At 41.8% G+C, this 23,927-nt stretch overlaps 1 protein-coding gene across 1 annotated transcript; it reads left to right on the top strand.

Moving 5' to 3' along the window:
- Positions 1 to 1,042: 1,042 nt before the first annotated feature.
- LOC119797123 (pancreatic secretory granule membrane major glycoprotein GP2-like) lies at positions 1,043 to 19,263 on the top strand. Its single transcript, XM_038306078.1, has 20 exons — positions 1,043 to 1,141; positions 3,061 to 3,181; positions 5,392 to 5,498; positions 8,583 to 8,652; positions 8,903 to 8,991; positions 10,402 to 10,608; positions 11,044 to 11,137; positions 11,290 to 11,419; positions 12,433 to 12,682; positions 12,866 to 13,022; positions 13,133 to 13,220; positions 13,313 to 13,375; positions 13,540 to 13,736; positions 13,815 to 13,949; positions 14,041 to 14,228; positions 14,365 to 14,516; positions 16,424 to 16,669; positions 16,761 to 16,923; positions 17,073 to 17,156; positions 19,149 to 19,263. Exons 4-19 carry the CDS (start codon positions 8,607 to 8,609, stop codon positions 17,154 to 17,156), a joined length of 2,289 nt encoding a protein of 762 aa, XP_038162006.1. The 5' UTR covers positions 1,043 to 1,141; positions 3,061 to 3,181; positions 5,392 to 5,498; positions 8,583 to 8,606; the 3' UTR covers positions 19,149 to 19,263.
- The last annotated feature ends 4,664 nt before the right edge of the window (positions 19,264 to 23,927 follow it).

Below are 23,927 nucleotides of genomic sequence, written 5' to 3'. Positions count from 1 at the left end.
GCTATCATAACACCTGAGCAGTGCCACAGACTGATCGACTCCATGCCACGCCGCATTGCTGCAGTAATACAGGCCAAAGGAGGCCCAACTAAATACTGAGTGCTGTACATGCTCATACTTTTCATGTTCATACTTTTCAGTTGGCCAACATTTCTATAAATCCTTTGTTTTTATTGGTCTTCAGTAATATTCTAATTTTCTGATATGATGAATTTGAGATTTTCATTTGTTGTCATTTGTAATCATCAAAATTAAACAAAATAAACATCTGAAATATATGAGTTTGTATGTAATGTATGAATATAATATACAAGTTTCACTTTTTAAATGGAATTACTGAAATCAATCTACTTTTTCATGATATTCTAATTTTATGACCAGCACCTGTAATGGGGTGAAACGCTAAACCGATGCTACTACAATTTACACTACAACAATTTATCATGAATAGAACGACTGAATGATGTTTCACTACATTACGTTTAGTATCTTTGATGTAGAATTACAGAATCAAAGCTGAAAGACCTGTGGCTTCATCTTCAAGCTCAGCTATAATGTGTCACACATGCAAAGGAAAATACGAGGAAATGTTTCGCTGTTGTGTAAGGTGCATTTAGAATGTTCCACACCTTTTCACAGTAAGACATTCTTCTATAATGTGCCTCTTCCACGGTAAAGCAGCCGCTCCCTTTTAAGACATCCCACAACCATGAAACGCAGTACACCTGTGTTCAGCACCACCCCGCACGTCCGCAGCCATCTGTGGGGAAAAAAAGGGGCGAACAGCCAGGTAGTTACCACAGCGCCCCGACACTTTTAGCTTTGATTCTTTAAATCTACATCTAGGATCCTAAATCTATGTAGTGATGCATCTTCTAGCTGTCACCTTTCAGTTGTTGCTCTAGTCATGATCACTTGCTGCCACAGCTCCACAGCTCCATAACCCCAGATATGATCCCATTCAAGTTTCCACCTGTAGGTTTGTCTTTAGTCTGACCTCTTTGCTTCAGCTGATTCACTGTGAACCCTTCCTCCTCTTTAGGCAGGATGACACCAGCAGAGACCATCAGGCAGAGGAGCATCCACCAAACCCTCAGCCTCCTGCACACTGGCCTTCATCATCTTCATCCTCCTGTAAAATGTAAGACCAGCTGCTAATTTCTGCAGTCAGCTCAGTTTCCAATGATCAAACGTCCTTCAAAGCTTCTATTCATCTGCTATAGGAACATTTTTCTCTAAACAGGTTTTGGTCAGTTAATCATTTCCTCAGTCACTGGACTAAATAGTTTGTAGCAGATATTTTTTCCATCCTCTTGCCTTTCTTTATAAAAAAATCTCAGCTAAAAAATTTTTTTATTCTGCTTTTCTGGGCAGTTTTTTATGGTGCATCTAAAATATAGAGCATGTAGGAATGAATATAAAATAGACAATCAAAATAATCAATTCTTCTTATTTATATAATACCAATTTACCGCACATGTCATCTACAGCTACTTTACACAGACAATTCAATCACATATAAAATGTTTCTATGTAAGAAACAGCTGAGAGCAAATTGTCCCTTTAAACAGGAAGAAACCTGCAGCAGAATCTGCTTTTATTTCTAATGATGTCAGTTTTGCTCCACCATAGAGGAAACCAGGATGAACCATGCGTCATTCCTGTTCAGCTGCTCAGTAGCTGCACTCTTTGCAATAGGAAAGGCTGTATTTCCCAGTCATCCCTGAGCTGCTCCGTGTAAGGAGGAGAAAGCTGAGATGTAAAATGTTCTACCTTTAATAAAATCCACCTGAATGGATCATAATCGGAGAGACAATTATAGCTCATAGATTATTTCCAAATGTAAACCGAGCTATTACTGTATTTATATTTCTGACAGAGCCTGATCTGTGCATGAATGTGCTTTTGTAAATAGAATACATCTTAATAAAAAAGATGTGGACCTGTTTGGGGTTTGAATTATATCACACATGTAGCTCTAGACATCAAGATTTTCTTTATTAGGTTTCTTTTATTTTTCAAATGTGCTTCACCTCTGAAGTGGTTCAACAATGAAGAACGCTATTTTGAAGGTGAAGCTCCAGGAAATCAGGACTAGATCCTGAAAACTCAAAGATGCGTCACTACATCAGATTTAGGATCCTTGGTGTAGAATTAGAGAATAAAAGCCTAAAAGACACGTGGCTTCATCTGTCAGTGTTGTCAGCTTCATCTGTCTCCAATGTCAGTGTTGTTTTGCACATCTTAATCTTTTTCTTTTATTGGCCAGTCTCAGATGTGGCTTTTTCTTTGCCACTCTGCCCTGAAGCCCAGAATCCCGCAGCTGTAGATGTTGACTCTGGTGTTTTGCAGGTACTATTTAATGAAGATGCCAGTTGGGGACCTGTGAGGCATCTGTTTCTCAAACTAGAGACTCTAATGTACTTATCGTCTTGCTCAACTGTGCAACGCGGCCTCCCACTTCTTTTCCTACTCTGGTTAGAGCCTGTATGTGCTGTCCTCTGAAGGGAGTAGTACACACCGTTGTAGGAAATCTTCAATTTCTTAGCAATTTCTTGCATGGAATAGCCTCCATCTCTAAGAACAAGAATAGACTGTTGAGTTTCAGATCAAAGTTTTCTTTTTCCGGCCATTTTTAGTGTTTAATTGACCCCACAAATGTGATGCTCCAGAAACTCAATCTGCTTAAAGGAAGGTCAGTTTTGTAGCTTCTGTAACGAGCCAAACTGTTTTCAGATGGGTGAACACGAGGTGCACAAAGGTTTTCTAATCATCAATTAGCCTTCTGAGCCAATGAGCAAACACATTGTACCATTAGAACACTGGAGTGATAGTTGCTGGAAATTGGCCTCTATACACCTATGTAGATATTGCACCAAAAACCAGACATTTGCAGCTAGAATAGTCATTTACCACATTAGCAATGTATAGAGTGTATTTCTTTAAATTTAAGACTAATTTAAAGTTATCTTCATTGAAAAGTACGGTGCTTTTCCTTAAAAAATAAGGAAATTTAACTGTGACCCCAAACTTTTGAACGGTAGTGTTTATGCCCGGCAGGAATCAGCGTTTTTGAGGGGTTCTCCAAGAGGGTTCTGGATCAAGACAACCTAGGAGACAGGAATGGAGCTCTTAGAGAGAGAATACGTCATGGGACGCTGGCCGATAGTGCTGATACCAGGTAAGGCAAATAATCCAGCGTTGAGGTGCTGACAGCCGCTCTCTTTTAAGACGTCCCACAACCATGAAACGCAGTACACGTGTGTTCAGCACCACCCCGCACGTCCGCAGCCACCTGCAGGGAAAAAAAGGGGCGAGAATGCCGAACCGGCAGGTAGTTACCACAGCGCCCCGACACTTTTAGCTTTGATTCTTTAAATCTACATCTAGGATCCGATATTTTTAAGCAGTTGATCTTTCAGCTGGTTTAAGTGAAGAAGTAGGATAAGGAGCATAAGGAACAGATAGCTTAGGTTAACCCAAGGAAGGGTGTCTGCTCCCACAGGCTAAAACTGGTAGTTGGTTCCACAGGAGAGGAGCCTCATAACTAAAAGATCTGCCTCCCATTCTACTTTTAGAAATTCTAAGAACCACTAGTAAACCTGCAGAATGAGAACAACGTTCTCTGTTAAAACAAAAATCAGGGGGCTGATACATAAGTGTGAACATGTTTCATACTGAAAGTTAAGGAGAAATTTAGAGATGTGCAGTGGGAAATGGAATATATAAAATGTGCATAGAGCTTCAACCACAAACACCTTCCTTTTATGCATCCCAAGTTGTGTGAAATAGAACGCAGCTGGAAGAACTGCCAGGACCACCCAGAGCCCATTTACAAATGAATCTGTAAAGACGTATAAACGGCACAAAGCCTCTCTCCATGTGTCCCAGTTGGAAATGATTCTTCCAGGCCATCATAGGTAACTTCATATAACATCAGCTAACATGGCTGTGGGGCGGCCTGGTCATAGCCCAGGGTGTCCACCCTCGGCCACCCCCTGGTGTTGCCCTTGATCAACTGGTTTTCCTTAGATAGAAAACTTTGAATCAATTTGACTGTATGATCTGGTGAACTGGAAAGAGCCTTGAGATGACATGTGCTGTGAATTAGCGCTATAGAAATGAACTGAACTGAATTGAAAAGTATTGCCGCACACGTTCACACAAAGTTCATATTCATCTTTCCCAAATTTTGTGTGAAACATTGTGCTGCGTGTTTTTTTGAAAGCAGATATACTTTATACCCCAGGCCCCAGATCACTGATCTAAGATGGAGCTTGGTTGTTTAGGGCTTTATATGTGAGAAGGAGAACCTTTAAATTCTATTCCTGTTTTCACAGGAAGCCAATGAAGAGAAGCTAAAACAGGAGAAATATGATCTCTCTTTTTGATTTTCATCCTAACTCTGGCTGCAGCTTTTGTGATGAGCAAAAGGCTCTTCCCTGCATCTCAAGGATAAAAGCCACTATTCTACATGTAAAACAACAAACAAACAAAAAAACGGTTGCAGATTAGGGGATTAAGGTGCAAAGCATCCCACACGTCCATAGGTATTTCAATAAAGACATGCATACGTGCAAAGGGATGGCAGCCATTGCACTGTTTTCAGAAATTCCACTGATCTGCTGTTACATGATAGATGCATGGCTTGTTATCTGGTTTAGATTCCCCAGCAGTTTCTAGGGAAACAGGAAGAACCACGCGTCGCACCTGTTCAACCACCCAGTAAGCTGCACTCAGCAATGGGGTGGGGATATATTGACCTTATTGACAGGTTGCGTGTTTCACAGTCATCCTTGAGCCGTCCTATGCAGGAGTGAGGAAGCTGAGATGCTGACACTTACAATATATCACGCTTTTAGTAAGCTGAACCAAAATAAATACACATCTGATACCCAATTGCTGCAAGTTGAAAATGTCTAAATGTAGTGAGAACTATTACTGTATTCACGTCAGGCAGAGTCTGCTGACCTTTAGATCATGAATAGAGCCTAACGACTGAATGATGTTTCACTACATTACGTTTAGGATCTTTGATGTAGAATTACAGAATCAAAGCTGAAAGACCTGTGGCTTCATCTTCAAGCTCAGCTATAATGTGTCACACATGCAAAGGAAAATACGAGGAAATGTTTCGCTGTTGTGTAAGGTGCATTTAGAATGTTCCACACCTTTTCACAGTAAGACATTCTTCTATAATGTGCCTCTTCCACGGTAAAGCACATTCCTATAGTGTTTATTACAGTTCCATGTTACTGCAGGTAGCACAGCAGCCAATGGTACGATATACGTCACTAATTCCGGATATGATCATATTTAGGTCTGTAGGTGTGTCGTTAGTTTGACACCTTCCCCTCAGCTGATTCGCTGTAAACCCTTCCTCCTCATCAGCCAGGATAAAACCCGTGTCACCAGCAGAGTCCATCAGACAGAGGAGCATCCACCGAGCCCACAGCCTCCTGAGCAGTGGCCTTCCCGATCCTCATCCTGCTGTAAAGGTAAGGCCAGCTGACATTTCTGTAATCAGACATGTGGATTTTAATGAAATTATTGCAAAGTAGGAGGTATTAAAAAATTAGATTGCTATCCTGTTCAATAGTTAACATTTAAATTAATTAATCTGTTTTAGTATGATCAAGGATTAGAACAGCGTCTTAAAATAAACCCAGACCTTGACTTTTTATGTGCTTAGTTTGTGAACCGTAGCCGTCTGTTTAGTTTACAGACGATAAAAATAAGTACACAATATTTAGTAACGGCCTTTTAAAAATAGCTGTAGAGCTTAATGGTTGGAGTGTTTATATTATTTTCATCAAATCAAATATGGAAAAAGTGCATTTTTCCTCACAAAATAATATAGTCAGTGAGGAAACCTCCACATGTGTTTTGGGGAAAACGCCACAAATGTTTGATCCAAGCTGAATCATCAGAATTGGGAGAAGCCCTGCCATCCTGCTGAGATGTGTATCTGAGATGCTGTTCCATCAGTCATGGTCCAGATGTCACGACCAAAGGCCTGTTGGCTCGGCTCTCCATCACAACAGAGCCGCCTGTGTAACTCCAGCCTGGGGGATCTCAGTAGCTCCCTGCTCGTACTGAAAAACCTGTTAGGGAAGCATTGTCTCTGCCTACAGACATTCCAGGCAGTTTGCCAGAATTGCTTTAGGGCCAGCTGATACTGTGTCATCATCAGGGGTGCCCGACCTTTTTTTAAAGCAAGATCTACTTTTGAAGTTGATGGCATGCCGAGATCTACCAAGCCAAACACAAGAGATGGGCAGTATTTGTTTTTTATTTGCACAGGTGGAGAATAAACAGTAAGTCCAACAAACGGGGAAATGAGCAATTGTGTCAAAAAATAGGTTTCAAAAACAGAACTTAACACTCTCATAAGAACTTCACACCATATCTCACTCACTCACTCACTCACTCACTCACTCACTCACTCACTCACTCACTCACTCACTCACTCACTCACTCACTCACTCACTCACTCACTCACTCACTCACTCACTCACTCACTCACTCACTCACTCACTCACTCACTCACTCACTCATCAGACTCACCAAAACTACATAAAGGAGCAGTCGAGACCTCCAGACAAAGGCTGTGCAGTCAAAAAATCTAAATAAACCAATTGATACACACACAAACTGTCAATTAGTGATGGAAAAAGGGAAAAAAAAGTGCAAAAGGGCACGAAATAAACGCCTCTGGAAACTCCCGGCCTGAACAGAGCAAGCGATCTTCATCGCAACGTCAATGACATGCTTCATATTTAAAATATTGCCCCACAGCTGCTGTTGAAGAATGACGCAGTGGTAGATCCAAAAAATCCAGGAAAGTTTCAGACGGCTTAAATAGAGCAACGAATCCAGCAGTGCGCCCAACCATAGATGGAGCCCCATCAGTTGTGATAGATGTCATTATCTCTTCAGATTCCTCTTCGCGCTTTAGAGTCCCTGGTAACAACCTAGCAACCGTGGCAAACCATGCCCAGCATCAGCATGCATTAAAAAAGGTTCCCTGCATACTCTTTATTTTTCATTTTATTATTATGAAAATACACATTGGCCCGTGATCAATGATTTGATTAGTGTTTCTTACAAGTTGTCTATTTATCCCCCCCCCCCCCCCCCCCCCCCCCCCACAAGAAAAAAAAATGAAATCATGAATCACCTTTATATGCTATTCAATCGTTTTTGTATATGGAAATCTTACCTCAGGTTAAAATTGCTGGTAAAATGTTTATAAGGCCCTTTGGTATTTTGTCAGCCTTTAGTTGTAACCATGATATAACATTAAAATACTTAGAAATTAAATATTAGGTATTATAGGCTATTTTATTTTTGGCAGGAATTTGTCTTTGGATAGAAGACAAGGCTGCAATATAACATAAAAACACGCACTCCAATTAATACATTCATAAATCTCCTGAAACAAAACAACAGCAACTATAAAACTATAACAATTTACATAGTCTGTCATCATCATCATCATCATCATCTGAGCATCTTTTTTCCCCCATATTTAGTCAGTAAATATGGGATTGTCCTAATTGTACTTGAAAACAGTAAAGATGCATAGCATACATGTGATAAATTACTTCTTTCAGTATTTTTGGTTTTTATCGAATGGTAATTTCAACATTTTATCCTATTGTAATGTAGATTTTTGTTGCCATGTTTTTTGGGAACTCCTTAAAACCCCAAAAATATCCGCTATGGGATAGACTGCGACTTTAACCTTCAAACATTTAATTTCCCTTGGGATGAAGTATTTTTCATTTAATTGAGAAGGAAATACTGGTTTTATTTAATATGTAACACCAGGTTGATCTGCTAGCCTCAGTGGGACAGAGTGGGAGAGAGAAATAAGAGCAGAAAACTATGTGGAAAAATAGAGATGGAGCATGAGGAGAGAAAAAAAGACGGCTTTGTTTGCCTTGCTCGTCAGATCGCCCTGATGTGATGAGTTCATAGTTTATGACATCATCAGTCAGTCACAACCTGTCAAAGAAACATGTTATAATGATCAATAATCATTTCTTTTTGCTATTCCTCTCTATCCAAAGTTCAGGATCCTATTAACTGTTGCATTGTTGAGCAGGTTAACTAACTAACTAGCAGCCTTTTGGTTCCAGTCCTTTCTAGAATAACAGGACTGGTTTAAGTTTATTAGACTAATAAATGTGGAGCACAAAGTCATTGGGCTTCTTCCTCTTTCTCTCAATACCTGGGAGGCCTGTCTCTTCTTTCTGAAACTAAAGCTGGGCTTCAGCTAGACTGCTCACATTGTTTAACACATAAACATGCGAATCAGTCAGTCTGATGATAAAATATACATTTATTATCAGAAATTAGTCAGTAATAAATTAAATAGTATACCAGAATGAGCTTCTGCTTTCATGGGCAGCCATGTCTGTTCAACTAAAAATGTCTTTATTTTCTATCTAAAGTAATTGAGAATAACTGTGACTCATTCCAATGGTTCATCTATTCAGATTAACAAATGCTTTCAGGGAAACATTTCTGATTTTGTCTGTCGGTCAATTAAAACAGATGATTTCTCTGTCTTCCAGATCATCTGACCAGCCTCTGCCAACATGCTCCGCCTCCTGTTCCTCCTGTTTGCAGTCATGGCGCTGCCTGGTATGCACATAGAGGCTGTGATGTCTGATGGCCCCGTTATTAAAACTAGTGTGGAAACACATCTAAAGTCTTTATTTCTGACTTAACTGGGTCAAATATCCTGACCTAACCTTCAGAACAGTGGAAATGATGAGAGGTTTCAACATACTTTCAGTTGAATCAACAAAAGACTTTAAAGATCTGATAGAAGAAAAACTTGATGTGACAAGTTGGTGACAGACCTTGAGTCACATCTCTCATGTTTCTGCAGGTGCTGCTGGACAATTATTTTCCAATTCTGAGTTAAACATCAGCTCGTGTCCCATCACGTATTTTGGACAGAAGTACGAAACACTCTATGTAAGTATTGTGGTATAACTGGAATTCAGACAAACATAACCTGAGTAAGTTCAAAATACAGTTTTCAAATAATTGTTTGATCTGTTGAGGGTAAAATCGATCCATAAGAACCTGATGCAATGTGTAATATGTAATCACTACTTTAGCATCATAGATGCTGAGAAGTAGGATTAAATCATTTCCTTACATTTTAGCTGAAATTATATTTTATTCCAAAGAGGATGTTGCAGTGATTGGCAAAAAGCCTCCAAAGCTGTTTGATTAGTTTCTTTAGTTGAGTGTTTAATAAAGCTCTTTATGGTGGATAATAATAGTTTCTGTTATCAATGCTTGTTTGTAATGAAGAAGAACTCTGCCTCCACCTCTAGTGTGGATTCTCTGTGTTTATAAAATGGTTTGAACTGATCTAAATAGATTCCTGGCTGCTTAATACTGTCTGGAGAGGAAGAAGAGAGCTGGACTGAGAGGATGACCAGCAGGACCGAGGGACACAGAACCAGCACCAGCCCTGGGCCAAGTCACGCTTACTTTAGCCTTTAGGAGTTTATTCAAACTTTGCAGAAAGGTTTTTATGAGCCACAATATTTGTTCTGTTTTCACCTTGAGTTTCATGTACTTTTAAATGGGTGTTAAAAAGGTAGACACTATTAGAGGCAGACTAATCTGACACCAGGGTACTTAAAATAAAAACATCAGGAAAACTTAGAGCAGGAAGGGCGGGTCGTTAAAGAAAGACTCTAATGGAGAAACAGACATGAAAAGAGAAGAATGCAGTTGAGTTTCAGATTTAAAAACATCCCTTTGCACATGGTAAATCTTTTATATTTGTATTTCCTCCACCCATTAATTAACACATTCTGGTTATTAAAATATGATCAGTATATTGATGAAGGCAAACATGCAAGCTTTGCACTCGCTGTCTGCTGAACTGCAAAAGGCAAATCACTTTGCAGCTTCTTTGTCAAAAACAAGTTTGCACGGGTTTAAAAACGTAAAACTTTCTAAAGATCAGGAGCTAAGACCTCCCAGAGTTTTATTCACATGTCTGATAGTTATCATTACTTCATGCTTATGGCATTAAAAGGTGAAAAAATAGACTCAATTTATTGTAACATTTAAACCTTTCTGCAAAACCTTTAAATAGTTGAGCTGCCAGGTGTTACTCATGACTCCACCATCCAACAGCTGAGAGTCCAGGTTTCATTCAAATCAAATTGATTTATAGTATTTTTCAGTCTGAAAGTTAAACAGAAAAATGTGTATTGATTATTTTTTTCTGGGACCTTCAACAGTGTTTTACTCTCAAACATGTTTTACTCTCAAACATGTTTTTCATCCATGTTTACAGATGACTTGCTTGTCCTAGAAATGTTGATTCTAGTCTTTATTTTCTGGTTCTGACTCTTCCAGGTGAACTTTACGAGTGAAAACTTAGTGAGCTGTTTCAACGGATTCTACGACCCTCAGACCAAAGGCAACTGTTTGGTGGGACCAAAAGTGGAGGAGGCACGGTTTGATTTTGGAGGAAGGGATAAAAATCTAGAATCTCTCATTCATCAGAATGTGCCAGCCATAAACACCACCATGGAATGCTATGTTGCCATATTCTCTCCATCTGTAAGTTCTTCAACATTAAGTCAATCTACTTTTTTATTATTAAACTTTCAAAGAAAAAAGTTAAACACTAAATGTTTATGTTAGGTTAAAAAATCACCACAGACCACCGATGCTTCTGTAATATTTTGTATCTGATGCAATTTAAAGTGTTTTTTTATGTTTTTTTATAAAGAGTAAAACATGCTTAAATTGTTCTTCTTACAGGGAGCTTATGGCATATTCAGCTTTGGGTCAGAAACTGCTCTAATATATGAGGCTTGGATTCCATCGGTAAGGAACCGTGATCAAAGTCTGAATAAAGGATCTCCTCTAACTGAATGATGATTCTATAACAAACTTTCCTCCTGCTGATTTTCTCTTATCAGGACATGTTTGTTTCCATGTTGCTCCGTCTATGTTTCAGACCTGTGGTTCTGACTCTTTGTTGTTTTGTAGCTGGTTGATATTCTGGTGGATGGAATCAAAGTCAAGTCTATTAATGCGACTTTAGGTTTTGCATATGCAGACCTGACCGGCTGCAGACACTCAGGTCTGTGAATCTCTCCATTCAAGCATAAACCTCCTGATTCTGTGGCTAAAATCAAATAGTCAAATTTTATATATTCTTTTTGTTTTGGGACAAAATAAATTATTCATAAATGTCTGAGTTTTCAGCTCAGAAAATCTTCCTTATTTTCTCAGGTGGTCTCTATAACCGAGGTGATGTGGTCAGTTCTGATCCTCAAACCTGTGTCAGTCTCATCTGCTCTGAGGATGCCATCCTGCAGAACTCCACCTGTGGACCTCTGGAGCGTTGTCAAGGCAACGGCAGGTCAGTAGGTCAACTTTTGGTATTTTTAGGGCGGGATGAGGAACAGTAGACTGCCCACTGGTGGTCTATTGTTTTCAGAATCAGCTTTATTGGTCCAAGTTGTGGCAGAACAAGGAATTTGACTTTGGTTCCACTTTGCTCTCGTTGCACAGATACGCATATATATGGATAGCAGCCAGACTCCCACACAGATAGATCCAATGGTTTTACAGAGGAAGGAGAGGTGGTTGATTCAGTTGAAGTTAGAACAGTGTTGATCTGGGGTTTCTGGAAAAAACAAAAAAAAAAAACAAATAAATAAATAAATAAAATGATGCTTCCTTTAATATTTAAATAATAAACATACTTAACCAAAAACAGATGTGGTATTTGGACAACATTATAAGACAGACAGTCCTGAGGTTATTGCAGGTTATTGCAGCGTTGTCCAGAAGCTTCCAGAAGGAGAAGAAGCCATAAAGGTCATTGCTAAATAAGCTGGTCTTCCATGCAGCAGCTGAATTTATTGAAAACGATTCTTAAAGGATAAAAAAAGCTTCTCACGTGATTTTGCTGGAATTATGTCCCATTCCTCCTGAAAGAGGAGGAAATAGAGACAGATTTATGGGCCACAACTGATGAAGGCAGAATAGTTGGACCTTTTCAGGAAAACGTAGACATCTGTGTGCTGCTGCATTCAACAGATAACAGAGCGATGTTTAAACCAAAATTAACGTCTAAAGTCTTCCAGCTTCATGGGACGAAACACTAGAAGGAACAAAATGAACCTCTAGGAAACAATGACACAAGAGGAAGAAAGGAAGGCTCAAAATAATAAAGATGAGCTCCAGCAAGCTGCCACCTTGTGCTTTTTTCATAATGAACAGAAATTAAAACTCTAAATAAATCAGTCTGTGTTATATGTGAGTCTTAGTGTCTGAATTAGGTAACAGATATAAATAATATAAACAATAAGTTTTGAGGTACTTTCTCATTCACTGATAGACCCTATGCATGCCTCCTGCCCTCATCAGGTGCTCCTCTGACTCCATGATGGACGCCATCTGCACGGTGACAGGTCCCGCTGTCATCGACTTCCACGGCCAGCAGAACTCTGTGAAGGATCGCTGTTCATACTCTCTGCTGAGGATCCCATCAGCACCAGGCTTCCAGGTTCTGGCCAACTTCCAGGAGCGCCGTCGTAAAGATGTGAGCTTCCTGGACAGCGTGACGCTGCAACTGGCAGGACAGGCCATTGGTCTGAACCAAGGAGGCAGAGTTGTGGTGAGTCGCCTGCAGACACAGGTCGTAGATCAGAGAGTAGTTTGATCCTGACGGTGTCTCTGGTTTCCTCAGTGGCATCAGCTCTCTGAATGCTGCTAAACTTAGTGGTTGTTGCCATAGAAACAGTCAGGGTTTGAAACGTTCCCCTCAGTGTTTCCTCCACTTTGTCTCTTTGTGAACCAGCTGAACAACTCAGAGCTGAACCTCAACAGCTCGGTTCAGACTGTTCACGGCGTGCAGCTCTCTAAGGACCAAACTGGAGTCACTGCCAAGGTGACGCTCTCAGACTTCACTGCTTCTGTCTTCTTTGATGGCTCCACCACACAGATCCACCTGGAAGGTACAGAACACTGGTCAGGTTTGGGTCATGATGAACTTAAACTCTGCTGTCCTTGTTTCAGCTGCTGTGTTCCTCCAGTTTGACTCTCATTGTGTCCTGATCCTATCCAGGACCACCTGGACAGTCTCCACAGGGTCTGTGTGGAAACTCCAGCAGGTCTCTGAGTGAAGAGAGGCTCTCTGAGGACAACTCCACCAGGTAAGACCTCCTCACTGACTGCTGCTGCTGGATGAGTGGACTCTACATCTGCTCAGGAATCAGTCCTGACCTTGTTGTGTGTCGCCCCCTAGCTGTGAGAAGCAGCACACCGACACCAGTGACAGTTTGATCAACTGCACCAAGATGTCTGAACGGTGAGCAGATTCATTCAGAAACATCTGTGTGTTTAACTCTGATCTCTGTGGGAAACTACATGTTACATCACATCTTTAATATCATGTGACCTGAACTCTGATGGGAGATAAATCTCTTTCCCCATCATCTATGTTCTCCATGTTTCTTTCTACATGTGGAGCAGCTGTAACATCCTACAGGAGGCGCCCTTTACATCCTGTGGCGTTGACCCAGAGCCCCACATCGCCGTCTGCAAAGACACTTTGTGCAGCTATCCTGATCTGGACGGCCTCAGGTGTCAGTTCCTGGAGGCCTACGCCAGAGCCTGCAGCATGAGGAGCAACAGCACCCTGGGGGACTGGAGGTCCAAGGCTGAGTGCTGTGAGACCTGATTGTCTTCATCTGTTCTGAAGAAGTTTACCATTTTCAGCTTAATACATGATGAATGTTGCTCTGCAGCGCCTCCTAGGGCCTTCTGCCAGGACAGGACCTGCAGCGATCATGAGTTCTGTGGAGAGAAGACTGCTGGTGGAGAAACTGGCTGCCTCTGTAGAGCCATTTTTGCCTCCAAGTACAGAGAGACCAACTCTTTGGGTATGACAGCTGTGACACCATAAAGACAGGTCTGAATGATTGGAGCAAACCCTCTAACTGGGATTTTCCTAACCAACACTGTAACCTTCAGGTGACTCACCGGTCTGCAGTCTGAACTCTGCTTCTCTGACTCTGGTCGATTGTCTCCTGGAGGAAAAAGGCATCGACTACTCTGCCTTGCAGCTGAAAGAGGCGACCTGCAGAGGACAGGTGGATGAGCAGAGCCACATGGTGACTTTCAGCTTCAACAGCTCCAACCTATGTGGGACTGAAATCACGGTAGGTTCCCGCTCCTCTAGATCATTATAGTTTAAATCAACCAGTGTATTTTCTTCAGTTTAGGTTCTGGTTTAGTTCCAACCCAGTAATCGTTAAATAATATCCGTTTCAAACATTTTATTGCTTCAATCTTCAGAAAAACAACAGCCAAACTGTCTACAAAAACACCATCATGACCCAGAACCTTTCCTCTGATGGCATTACCCGCCAAGACCAGGTTTCCATCGACTTCTCCTGCACTCACACTGATCCTGATATAAAGACTGTGGCCTTCAGAGTCAAGTCCAGGTGTGTTGTGGCTGTTTACATGTTAAGAATTAAGTTAGTTCCTTTCTATATATAAAAAAGAACAAATCATAAATACATTTGGTCACCTCCTTCGAGTTTATTAGACCCAGATTCTCGAAAGGGAAGCAACATAATTTCATTTTTTTTTTTTATTCAGCATCATCTTCATATACAGACATTTGAAAAAACTAAATATATATTTTCTGATTTGATAGCTGGCTAAATATCTACAGCTTAAATCATTTGGTTAAATTATTGTCTTTAGCAAAACAACTTTCCTAAGTGTGTTAACAGTTTACTGCACTGGAAAAAAACAACAAAAAAATGTTTTAAGTTTTTTTCCCTTGTTTTATTTTCTGCCCTGAAAGGTAAGTAAAAAAATAAATCAAAGGCAAATTTTTCTCTTCTTGCAATACTTTCTTTTGTCACTAGAGGCCCTTTTGTAATTAGACAGACAGCCACTGTCAGCTGTGTTCAACTGTATAGTCAGATAGGCCTGGTTTCCAACAATCAATATCCCAAATATAAAATTAGATTTTTGAAAAGTAAAAAAAAGATACAAATAAGGTACAGAGGCTGTGTATTCATTGGACATGGCATGTGGTTATCATATCACCTCTGCTTTTTTTATGAGCAATAGAGAATTTATTGCTGGGATGATCCAGCATATTTGGAGGACGTCATCATAACGGCTCTTTCAGATCATGACTGTATTTACCAGATAATCTTAGACTTGCTGTCAATCAATGCTTATCATAAGTTAACTTAAGTTAGACATGGGTGTAAGGAATAATGTGGCAACAATTAAAGTATGAATCCTTCAATGATAATATTTATTCATGTTTTTGTTATAACAGCTAGATGGGGAATTTAAAGAGTTTTTTTTTTTTTTTTTTACCATAAAACCACATCAAAAAACAGGGTTAGGGTAAGTGTTCGGTGTGAGAGGAAGAAAAAGGCAAACAACGGCAGAGCATTGTTACCATTTCACGCATGGTAGCAAAGAATGTACAGTGGTCAGCTGAGGAAAACTAGCGGTTGATTATTTTTGTTGGGCTATTCTGGAGTTCAAGGCCAAGTTGGAGTCCTGGATGCCCTAATATAAACTGCCTGTTGGACATTTTTTGCCAAATGATATGTCATGATTTAATTAAAGATCTGACCCAAATGCAGAAGACCAAACAGAGAGACCAGGGAAAAGTTTAACAGGTTTATTTAGTATAATGAGATGAGTCCAGTGTTGCTCTGAAACCGAAACTGGAAAGTGAGGGGAAGACACTGCGGTTAGTTCAGGCTCAGTGGGAAATTAGAATACTTGACTTGAAGAGGAGGAATAGGTTGCAGACTCAAGTTTCCAGAAAAAGGTGTCTTTTATTGAATCCAGTCGGTGTGGGATGTTCCACTGATTGTCTTGTTTGATGGTGGACGGACAGGGTTTACCCAGACTGCGGTTGATCCTTGGTGAACTGAGAAGCTGACTGCCACATAGATTCCCTGCGGTACTTGAACGGGTTATTGTGGAGATGAATCCCCTGCTCAGAGAGAAGCCCCAGACAATTATTGGGGGGAAAGGTTGATCCAAACCACAGACTTGAATCCTCAGCTCAGTTTGGTTCTCAGAAGATCTGAAACATACAGTTTGCAGGATGACTTCCTGCCGAGAGGCAAAGACAAAAACAGCAAGATTAAAACTCAGGTAAACAAAAAACTTGGTTTGACTCAGCAAACTCACCAAAGACTACATAATCAAAAATAGAATATGAACAACTGATTATTTTGATTTAAGCCTAATTATCCAGATAGTTTAGAAAAAAAAACGTATGTGAATCAACATTTTGGTTAGACATGAGAAAAGTTTCCTTTTTTCTAAACAACGAAACTAATGGATCTGTGTGGGTTACCTTCAGCTCTGTGGTCCAAGTCATCTCATCCGGACCTTGGAATTACTCTCTGACGATGAAGGCCTACGCTGACGCCGGCCGAACACAAGCTGTGGACTCAAACACAGAAATACGGCTCAACCAGAAGGTCTGGGTTGAGCTGGACACCGACGGCCTGGATGAAAACCTGGTTGCTGTGGTAACCGACTCCTGCTGGGCAACAGACCAGGCCTCCCCCACTGATGGTCGCAAATATTACCTGATTAAGAATGGGTGAGACTGCTGCTGAGATCCAGTCATGACGAGCTTTATAATCTCACTAATCTGACCATTAAACTAAGATTGTTTTCACTTTTGTCGGCAGTTGTCCAAACTCTGAGGACCAGACGGTGAAGGTGGAAGGAAACGGAGAGGGAACCTCCAACTACTTCTCCTTCAACATGTTCCAGTTCTCTGGAAGCTCTGCTGAGGTCTACCTGCACTGTAAACTGCAGCTGTGTGTCAAACAGGAGAACAGCTGCGTCCCGGTATGCCTTAAAGTCAAACACACAACATGAATCTGTAACTGTTTATTTGACATTTTTTGTTTATTACCTACAAACATAAGTTACAAATCAAAACAAACTACAGATTGTTCTCAGCAGCTTTATGGACTCTGTCTCTCTTTATCTTGCAGATGTGTGATGGACCTCGGAGACGCAGATCTATCAGAACCAAACCTGGAGCTGCTGCCTTCATCAGCATGGCGTGGACCACTTAGGTACAACAGTTCCGCTGTTTTCAGTTCAAACAAGAAATCATCCTCATAATGAAATAAAAAAGAAAAACTTTAAAATCTCTTTAAGAGTGTCAGGGAGACATTTTAGATCAGCACTACTCATTCACAACATATATGACAGGTTTAATACTTAATTTAACTGAAGTAATTGATTTCAATGTATTTTATTAGCTTTTGTGTTCTCTGTAGCACAAATATAAAAATAGGAAGAAAATAAACATTGTGGATTTTGGTCAGTGTAGATGTTAAGTGTCAAAATTTCAATTATTTTTCATATTATGCCTAATATGAGTTACTCAGGCAGTCAGCTGCTCAGTTTTCATCAATGTCTGTTAGATATTCCACCGGCCTAACAGGCCTGGATTTAGAGGACAAGTACAGTTATATTGAGATAGGTTCACATTTTTTATCTGCTAAATCTTATTTTGAACCCACATTTTAAAAATACTCTAATTTGTTAAAGTTGTAGGGAAATCATATTTAAATGTCATTCTAGCTTAAACATGTATATAAATCTAGTCTTTATCAGAATTTCGTTATTTTATGCCGGCCTGTTAGTTATACGTCAGCCTGTACACCTAATTTCGGCCAATCATTTATCATCGGTATATGGTATTTTTTTCACTTTTATGTAAAGAATCTTTTACGCTTTTTATAATATGTTTTCAAACCAAAAATTGGCCACCAATTTTCTGTTGGAACAAAATAAAATTTTGAATTAAAAGATGTTATAATTAAATTAGACATGCTGTCTGCTCTCCTAATTGTTGTTCCATCTCTTCCACATCTTCTGTGGTCTTTCTTCTGTCTGGCGACAGGTGTGTGACGCCCCTGTGAGTTGCTGCTGCTGCAGCTGTGGTCCCTGCTGTCTGGCTAAAGGTGGCCTCCTTCAGATCTGAACCCAGCTTAGTTTTCACATCCCCTCCAGATCTTCATCGGCCTCATTTCACCCCCTCGTTTGATGAGATAAATCCTCAAGTCAAAGTTCCCTCTAAGCTGCGCAACTTTCCATTACACGCACATTTTTTGTGCATAGGAAAATCAATTCAGTGCATACCCAATAAAATAGCTTATATAAAAAAAATGGATTGGGAGTACATTTATTTTAATTTCATTTTGGGTTCTTATGGCATCTCAGCCTGGTGGATGCTGGGTGGGAAAGCAGAAAAAAATCTACTGCAGAAATTAATAAAGAGGAATAAGAATATGTGGCGGCCCAATTTATTCATCAGTCTAGGTTTCTGGAACAATGAAACTCACCTGTTTGTAGCAGTCCTGGTATCTGACGTGCACACAGTTCAAGACACCTGTTCACATCGCAGCGTAATGTTTGCTGTGATTTATTAAATTTTTTTGCTCGGGTAAGATCATCTCGGTCCGATCGACACAGACAGGAAGGAATATCCCTGATTCAGAAATCTTAATCTTACATTTTTTTTCCTTTTTGTGGGGAAGCCAGAGCACCGCTCTGAACCTGCAGAGCATCTGCTCTAAATGTTGTTGAGTTCAGCGTCCAAATGGAGATCAATAACCAAAGATCCTGTTTATTGATGGCACACGTCTTAACAAACACACTTTTGTTCTCCTCTGTTTGAAACAACCACTTCTTGTTGTTGGGGGGGGCGCACATACTGGTTGCCACGGTTACCACAATTGTGCATGAGGAGTCATATAATTCCTCAGAGTTATTTTCAAATTACCAGTGACAGCATGTGTGTTATTGGTCACTGGCTACCATGTATTGACCAAACTGACATGGGCCCCTAGGCCCCTGCTCAGAAAGCTCATTGGATAATCCAGCCTTGCTGCCAATATGTTTGTATTTCCAATATTTGTTTGGTATCTTCTAGATTAAATAATTAGCTGAAAGATTTGTTATAACAGTCTAGGCTCTTTAGATTAGGTCAAAAAAAGTAAACAGAAAATAATTTTTTATGGGAACAGATAACGGTAAAAGTTCTTGTGTCTTCTCAGGTGATTGTCACCTGGACAGACTGCCAGGCTGCAGATGATTGGTTGGCCTGATCCAGAGCCTGGATGAGTGGAGGTGGATCCAGTGGAGTGGAGAGGAAGACAGACCAGTCATCAGGATTCTGATCATTTTATCCTTAAAGAACAACCAAGCTTTTAGGCCACAGGTGATCATTATAATGAGGGGAAATTTCGCCGGCATACAATGATACAAGGTGAAAACTGAAGGGCTTTAAAAATCTAAGTAGGTACATGTTTATAAGGGGAACATAAGCTCAAATTTTGGTTTAAATCTCTGATTTTTGGCAGGTTTCTATCTTTGGGTTTATCTTTGTTCCATCAAATTTGGATTTCATCTGACTTTTATATAGGTCTATATAAACACATATTTGAATAAAAACCATCTTTTTCTTTAATTCAGTAGGATAGTACTTAAGCAATTGATATGTATCACATTATCAATTTCCTGGTTGTGCTAAAATAAAAGGTTTGAACGGTCACTGTCTCATTTGTGTATACTGTACCTGCAGGGAGAAATGAATGAATCTGGTCTTAAAAGCTGCTGTGCATCAAGCAGAGCCCTGCAGCCATTTCTTTGTGTCTAAAGGAACAATTTTAAGATGGATCAAAAAAAAAAAAACAGAAAGTGTAGCGGAGGTTCAAAGTTATTAGACGGGCTTCTCTAATTTGTAATCACGAAGTGTGCGTCTGTCAGAACGCACTAAGTTCCCCCAAGACTTATAAAAAATGAAGGAGAAAGTCAGTCCTTTTATGGCACTTTAATCCAGTGTGGTTCTAAAAAATAATAATTTGATTGTTTAAACAATCATCAACAAATAATAACAATTATTAATATATTTAACAATAGAACACAAATGAAATAATAGTTATATATGTCCGGCACTGACAACAAAGGAAATGGTCAGTAGCATAAATATAACATAAATTATCATTTAAACCATCTGAGGTAACTAGCAATTAGCACTGCTAGCAAATATGAACTGTAGCACCAGATATAACTCAACCAGCTGGCCTAACAGATTAAACATAAAACAACAATAATTTCATCCAGCAAAAAAACAATATAACTTACGTTTCTCTGGACGCACACTGAACCACAAGCTGCAGAGGGACGGATACAACGTTACAAACACAACCTGTTACTTGCAATACACTCGAATCACCGTCGTCAGTCTCTTCTTCTCCCTCATAGTAGTGGCACCCAGCCCGATTGAGCTCGAGTGTGCCCCCTAGTGGCCGGATCGGCCCAAGTCCCCAGCTAAGGCATACAGCCTTCAGAACAGCCCCCCCCAAAAATGCTCCAGCAAATTTGTCGTACCCAGTCTATCACTGTTCATTCTCCTCTGGTATAGCAGGGAGTCTGATAAGACGGCTCACAGGTCGGACATAGGTGTGGTCCCGAACTTCAACCTCTGCTGTAAGTATCAGACCATCAGCCCCAGAAAACACCGGCTTGATTTTTCCAACAGGCCATGATGCTCTGGGCAGTTGAGGGTCGATGATCATCACAGCTGTGTCCAGCTGAAGAGGGGATGTGTCCGATTGCCACTTGGACCGGGTTTGTAGTGTGGGCAGGTAGTGGCGTAGGAACCGCACCCAAAAGCGATCTGAAAGCACCTGACAGGCTCTCCATTGCCGCCGGCTGAGCCGCTCTGAGTCGTGGTATACTGCCTGAGGTAGGGAGGGGTCTGGCCGCCCCATCAGGAACAGATTAGGGATTACCGGGTCCAAGTCTGCTATGTCAGATGACACGTAACCAAGGGGTTTGGAATTGAGGATACCCTCAATGTCAACCAGGATGGTGTTAAGCACTTCTCCACTGAGAATTTGTGAGCCCAGGGTAGCAGTTAGAGCAGCCTTGATGGATCTGATTTCCCGCTCCCAGGAGCCACCGTGGTGAGGGGCACTAGGTGGAAACGGAAATTGATCTGGTACTCTGCCAGCTTTGCTTGGAGAGAAGGATGGAGGGCTTGGAAGGCTTCTTGTAATTCTCTATCTCCACCTCTGAAATTGGTGCCCTGGTCCGAGAGCAACTCTGTTGGTTTCTCCCGGCGGGATATGAACCTCCTCAAGGATATCAGGAAGGAGTCTGTGTTGATTTTGGACAGCACCTCAATATGGACAGCTCTAGTCTTGAGGCATTTAAAAAGCAAGCCCCAGCGTTTCTCATTCTGTCGGCCGACTTTAATCTGCATCAAACCAAAACAGTCAATCCCTATAGAGTAGAAGGCTGGTTGGTGTAGCCTGAGTCGTGCGGGGGGTAAGTCTGCCATTTTGGGGTTGACAGGTTGGGCTCTCCATCTCTGACACTCAGGACATGAGCGCTGTTCTCTTCTTATAGCCTCACGGCCATGAAGGATCCAGAATTTCCTCCTCAACTCTGCAAAGAGTCGCTCTGCACCAGGGTGTTTCAGATCATGGTCAACCTGTCGGATGAGCAGCTTAGTCACAGCATGTCTCGGGTCAAGGACTATAGGATGAACAACACCATCCTCCAGTTCCTGACAACGCCTCAGGCGACCTCTAACCTATATCAGCTGGACTGATGCATCGTATTCTGGAGCCAGCGTGATTAAGCAACTGGAGGAAGGGACTTGTTTCCCAGCTTCCAGACACTGGACTTCTTCAGGGAAGCTGTCTCTTTGAGCGGACCGCAGGATGCTGAGTTCCGCTTCCTTGAACTCCTCTGCTGTGGGAGTCCCCTTAGCATCAGCAGCAGCCCCGTGAAGGTACACCGCGGTGGCTTTCACCAGTTCTCCGAAGGTGCTAAACTACTGAGCATCAGGTATGGACAGGTGGGTGCCAGTTACTGTGCTAACCAGGCAGGTCATGGACCTTCACAACTCTTCAGTGATGTCTTCACGCATTGCAACTGGGTGCACTTGCCACTGGTCAGGTGGCTGCCACAGGAACAGGGGTCCATAAACCCAACGATTCTCACCTGAGAGGTCTTTCAGTGACTTTCCCCGGGTGAGGTCATCCGCTTGGTTTTCTGATCTCCATGTAGCGCCAAGCATGTCTATCAGTCAGCTCTTGAATTTCTGCGATATGGGTTCCTGCAAACACCTTAAAGCGGCAAGAGTCTGACTGGATCCAAGAAAGAACAGTCGTCTAGTCTGTCCACATCACCACTCTTGATATCTTCAAGGTAAGCTCTTTGGTTAGCACGTTTGCAAGTTGTGCCCCCGTAAGTGCAGCACACAGCTCTAACCGTGGCATGGAGAGCTGGCGCTTGGGGGCCACTCGGGACCGAGCTGTCAGGAAAGCCACCTCCACATGCTCCTCTGCGTTTTCTGTGAGTAGATATCCCACACTGCCATACGCACGTTGAGACGCATCACAGAAAATGTGGACCTCTCGCTTGTAGGCTGAATGTTCCATGGCTGGACTAACGTAGCAGCGATGCATACTAATGCGGTCCTGGTACTGTAACTCATTCTCCCAATTTTGCCATGCTGTGAGCAACTCGCCGGGCATCAGAGGGTCGTCCCATTCCCACTTCTTCTCCCACAACTGCTGAACAAGTACCTTGGCCCTCATAGTATATGGTGTGAGAAACCCTATGGGATCGTATTGGCTGGCTAATACTTTGTAGATGTGGCGCATGGTGACAGGGGAGCTCTCCAGCAGCCGTGATTTATACCACAGCACATCTGAGTGGCATAACCAACGCAGCCCCAGGGCAGGTTCTTGCAGGTCCATGTCTGTGTGATTTAGCAACTGTTGACTACTCTCTGACCTTATCTCCTTAGGCAGGTGACCAATGAAGTCTGGCATTCTGCTAGCCCACTGTCGCAGCTCAAAGCCTCCCTCCAGTAACAACCCTCTCAGCTGGTCTGCGACTTCTCTGGCTATATCTGGGGTAGGGAAGCTCTGTAGCCAGTTGTCCACATAGAAGTGTTTCTCAATGCACCCACGCACTGCATTGCCTGGGTGGGTGTGATCATGTACATGCCTCTGTAGTACGTATATGGCACAGCATGGGGAACAAGTAGTCCCGAATAGAAGGACTTGCCACTCGTACACGCTAGGTGGGGAGTCTCTCTGTAGATCACACCAGATGAAGCGCAGCAGAGGGCGGTCCTCAGGCAACAACCTCACTTGGTGGAACATTCCCTTTATGTCACTGCTGACAGCAACGGAATGTTCCCTGAACCGCAGAAGGACACCCAGGAGGGATGTGCCCAGGTTTGGGCCGGACAGCAGTAGCTCGTTGAGGTTCTTATCCCTATAGGTATAGGAACAGTTGAACATGATCCGATTCTTCCCATTGTGGGTCACCAGGTGATGGGAAATAAACCATGACTCCTCTGAAGTCTTCAGCAGCTCCCGGCTAACTTCTGGGACATAGCCTGCTTTGTTCAGCTTCATAATCTCTTCCTGATATGGCTCTGCCTTCACTGAGTCTCTGCTAAGGCGCTTCTCTGTGCTACGTAAGCTGGAGAGTACCGCTTCCGGCTGCGCCGTTAGTAAAGGCATGTTACTCACCTGCAATAGTGGGGTGGCATATCTGAGGACCCCATCCACTTCCACTCTTCTAGTCTTTGCCTCTAAAAGATTCATGGCTTCTTTGTCTCTCCGTGACCTAGTCACCAGCTTCTCATTTCTATATGACAGGGTGTCCAGTTGCCAGAGCTTCTCTACTTGTTTGAAGAGTTCGGCTGCCGGGGAGATGGTTGAAATGAATAAACACTGTTGTGGGCGGTTTCTTTGTTGGAGGGAATTGACTGGCCTTTGCAGTGCCCAACCATTCCTGGTCTT

Source organism: Cyprinodon tularosa, unplaced genomic scaffold (assembly GCF_016077235.1).
Source record: "Cyprinodon tularosa strain WSP-4 unplaced genomic scaffold, ASM1607723v1 ctg571, whole genome shotgun sequence".
NCBI classification, from domain to species: Eukaryota; Metazoa; Chordata; class Actinopteri; order Cyprinodontiformes; family Cyprinodontidae; genus Cyprinodon; species Cyprinodon tularosa.
The sequence above is the reverse complement of the archived record's forward strand: the minus strand, read 5'-3'. Positions and strand labels throughout refer to the sequence as shown.

Coding starts and splice junctions, on each gene's coding strand:
- LOC119797123 (XM_038306078.1), top strand. CDS start 8,607: ATGCTCCGCCTCCTGTTCCTCCTGTTTGCAGTCATGGCGCTGCCTG. Junction 10,609..11,043: donor TTGCCATATTCTCTCCATCT/GTAAGTTCTTCA, acceptor GTTGTTTTGTAG/CTGGTTGATATTCTGGTGGA. Junction 13,023..13,132: donor CACACAGATCCACCTGGAAG/GTACAGAACACT, acceptor GATCCTATCCAG/GACCACCTGGACAGTCTCCA.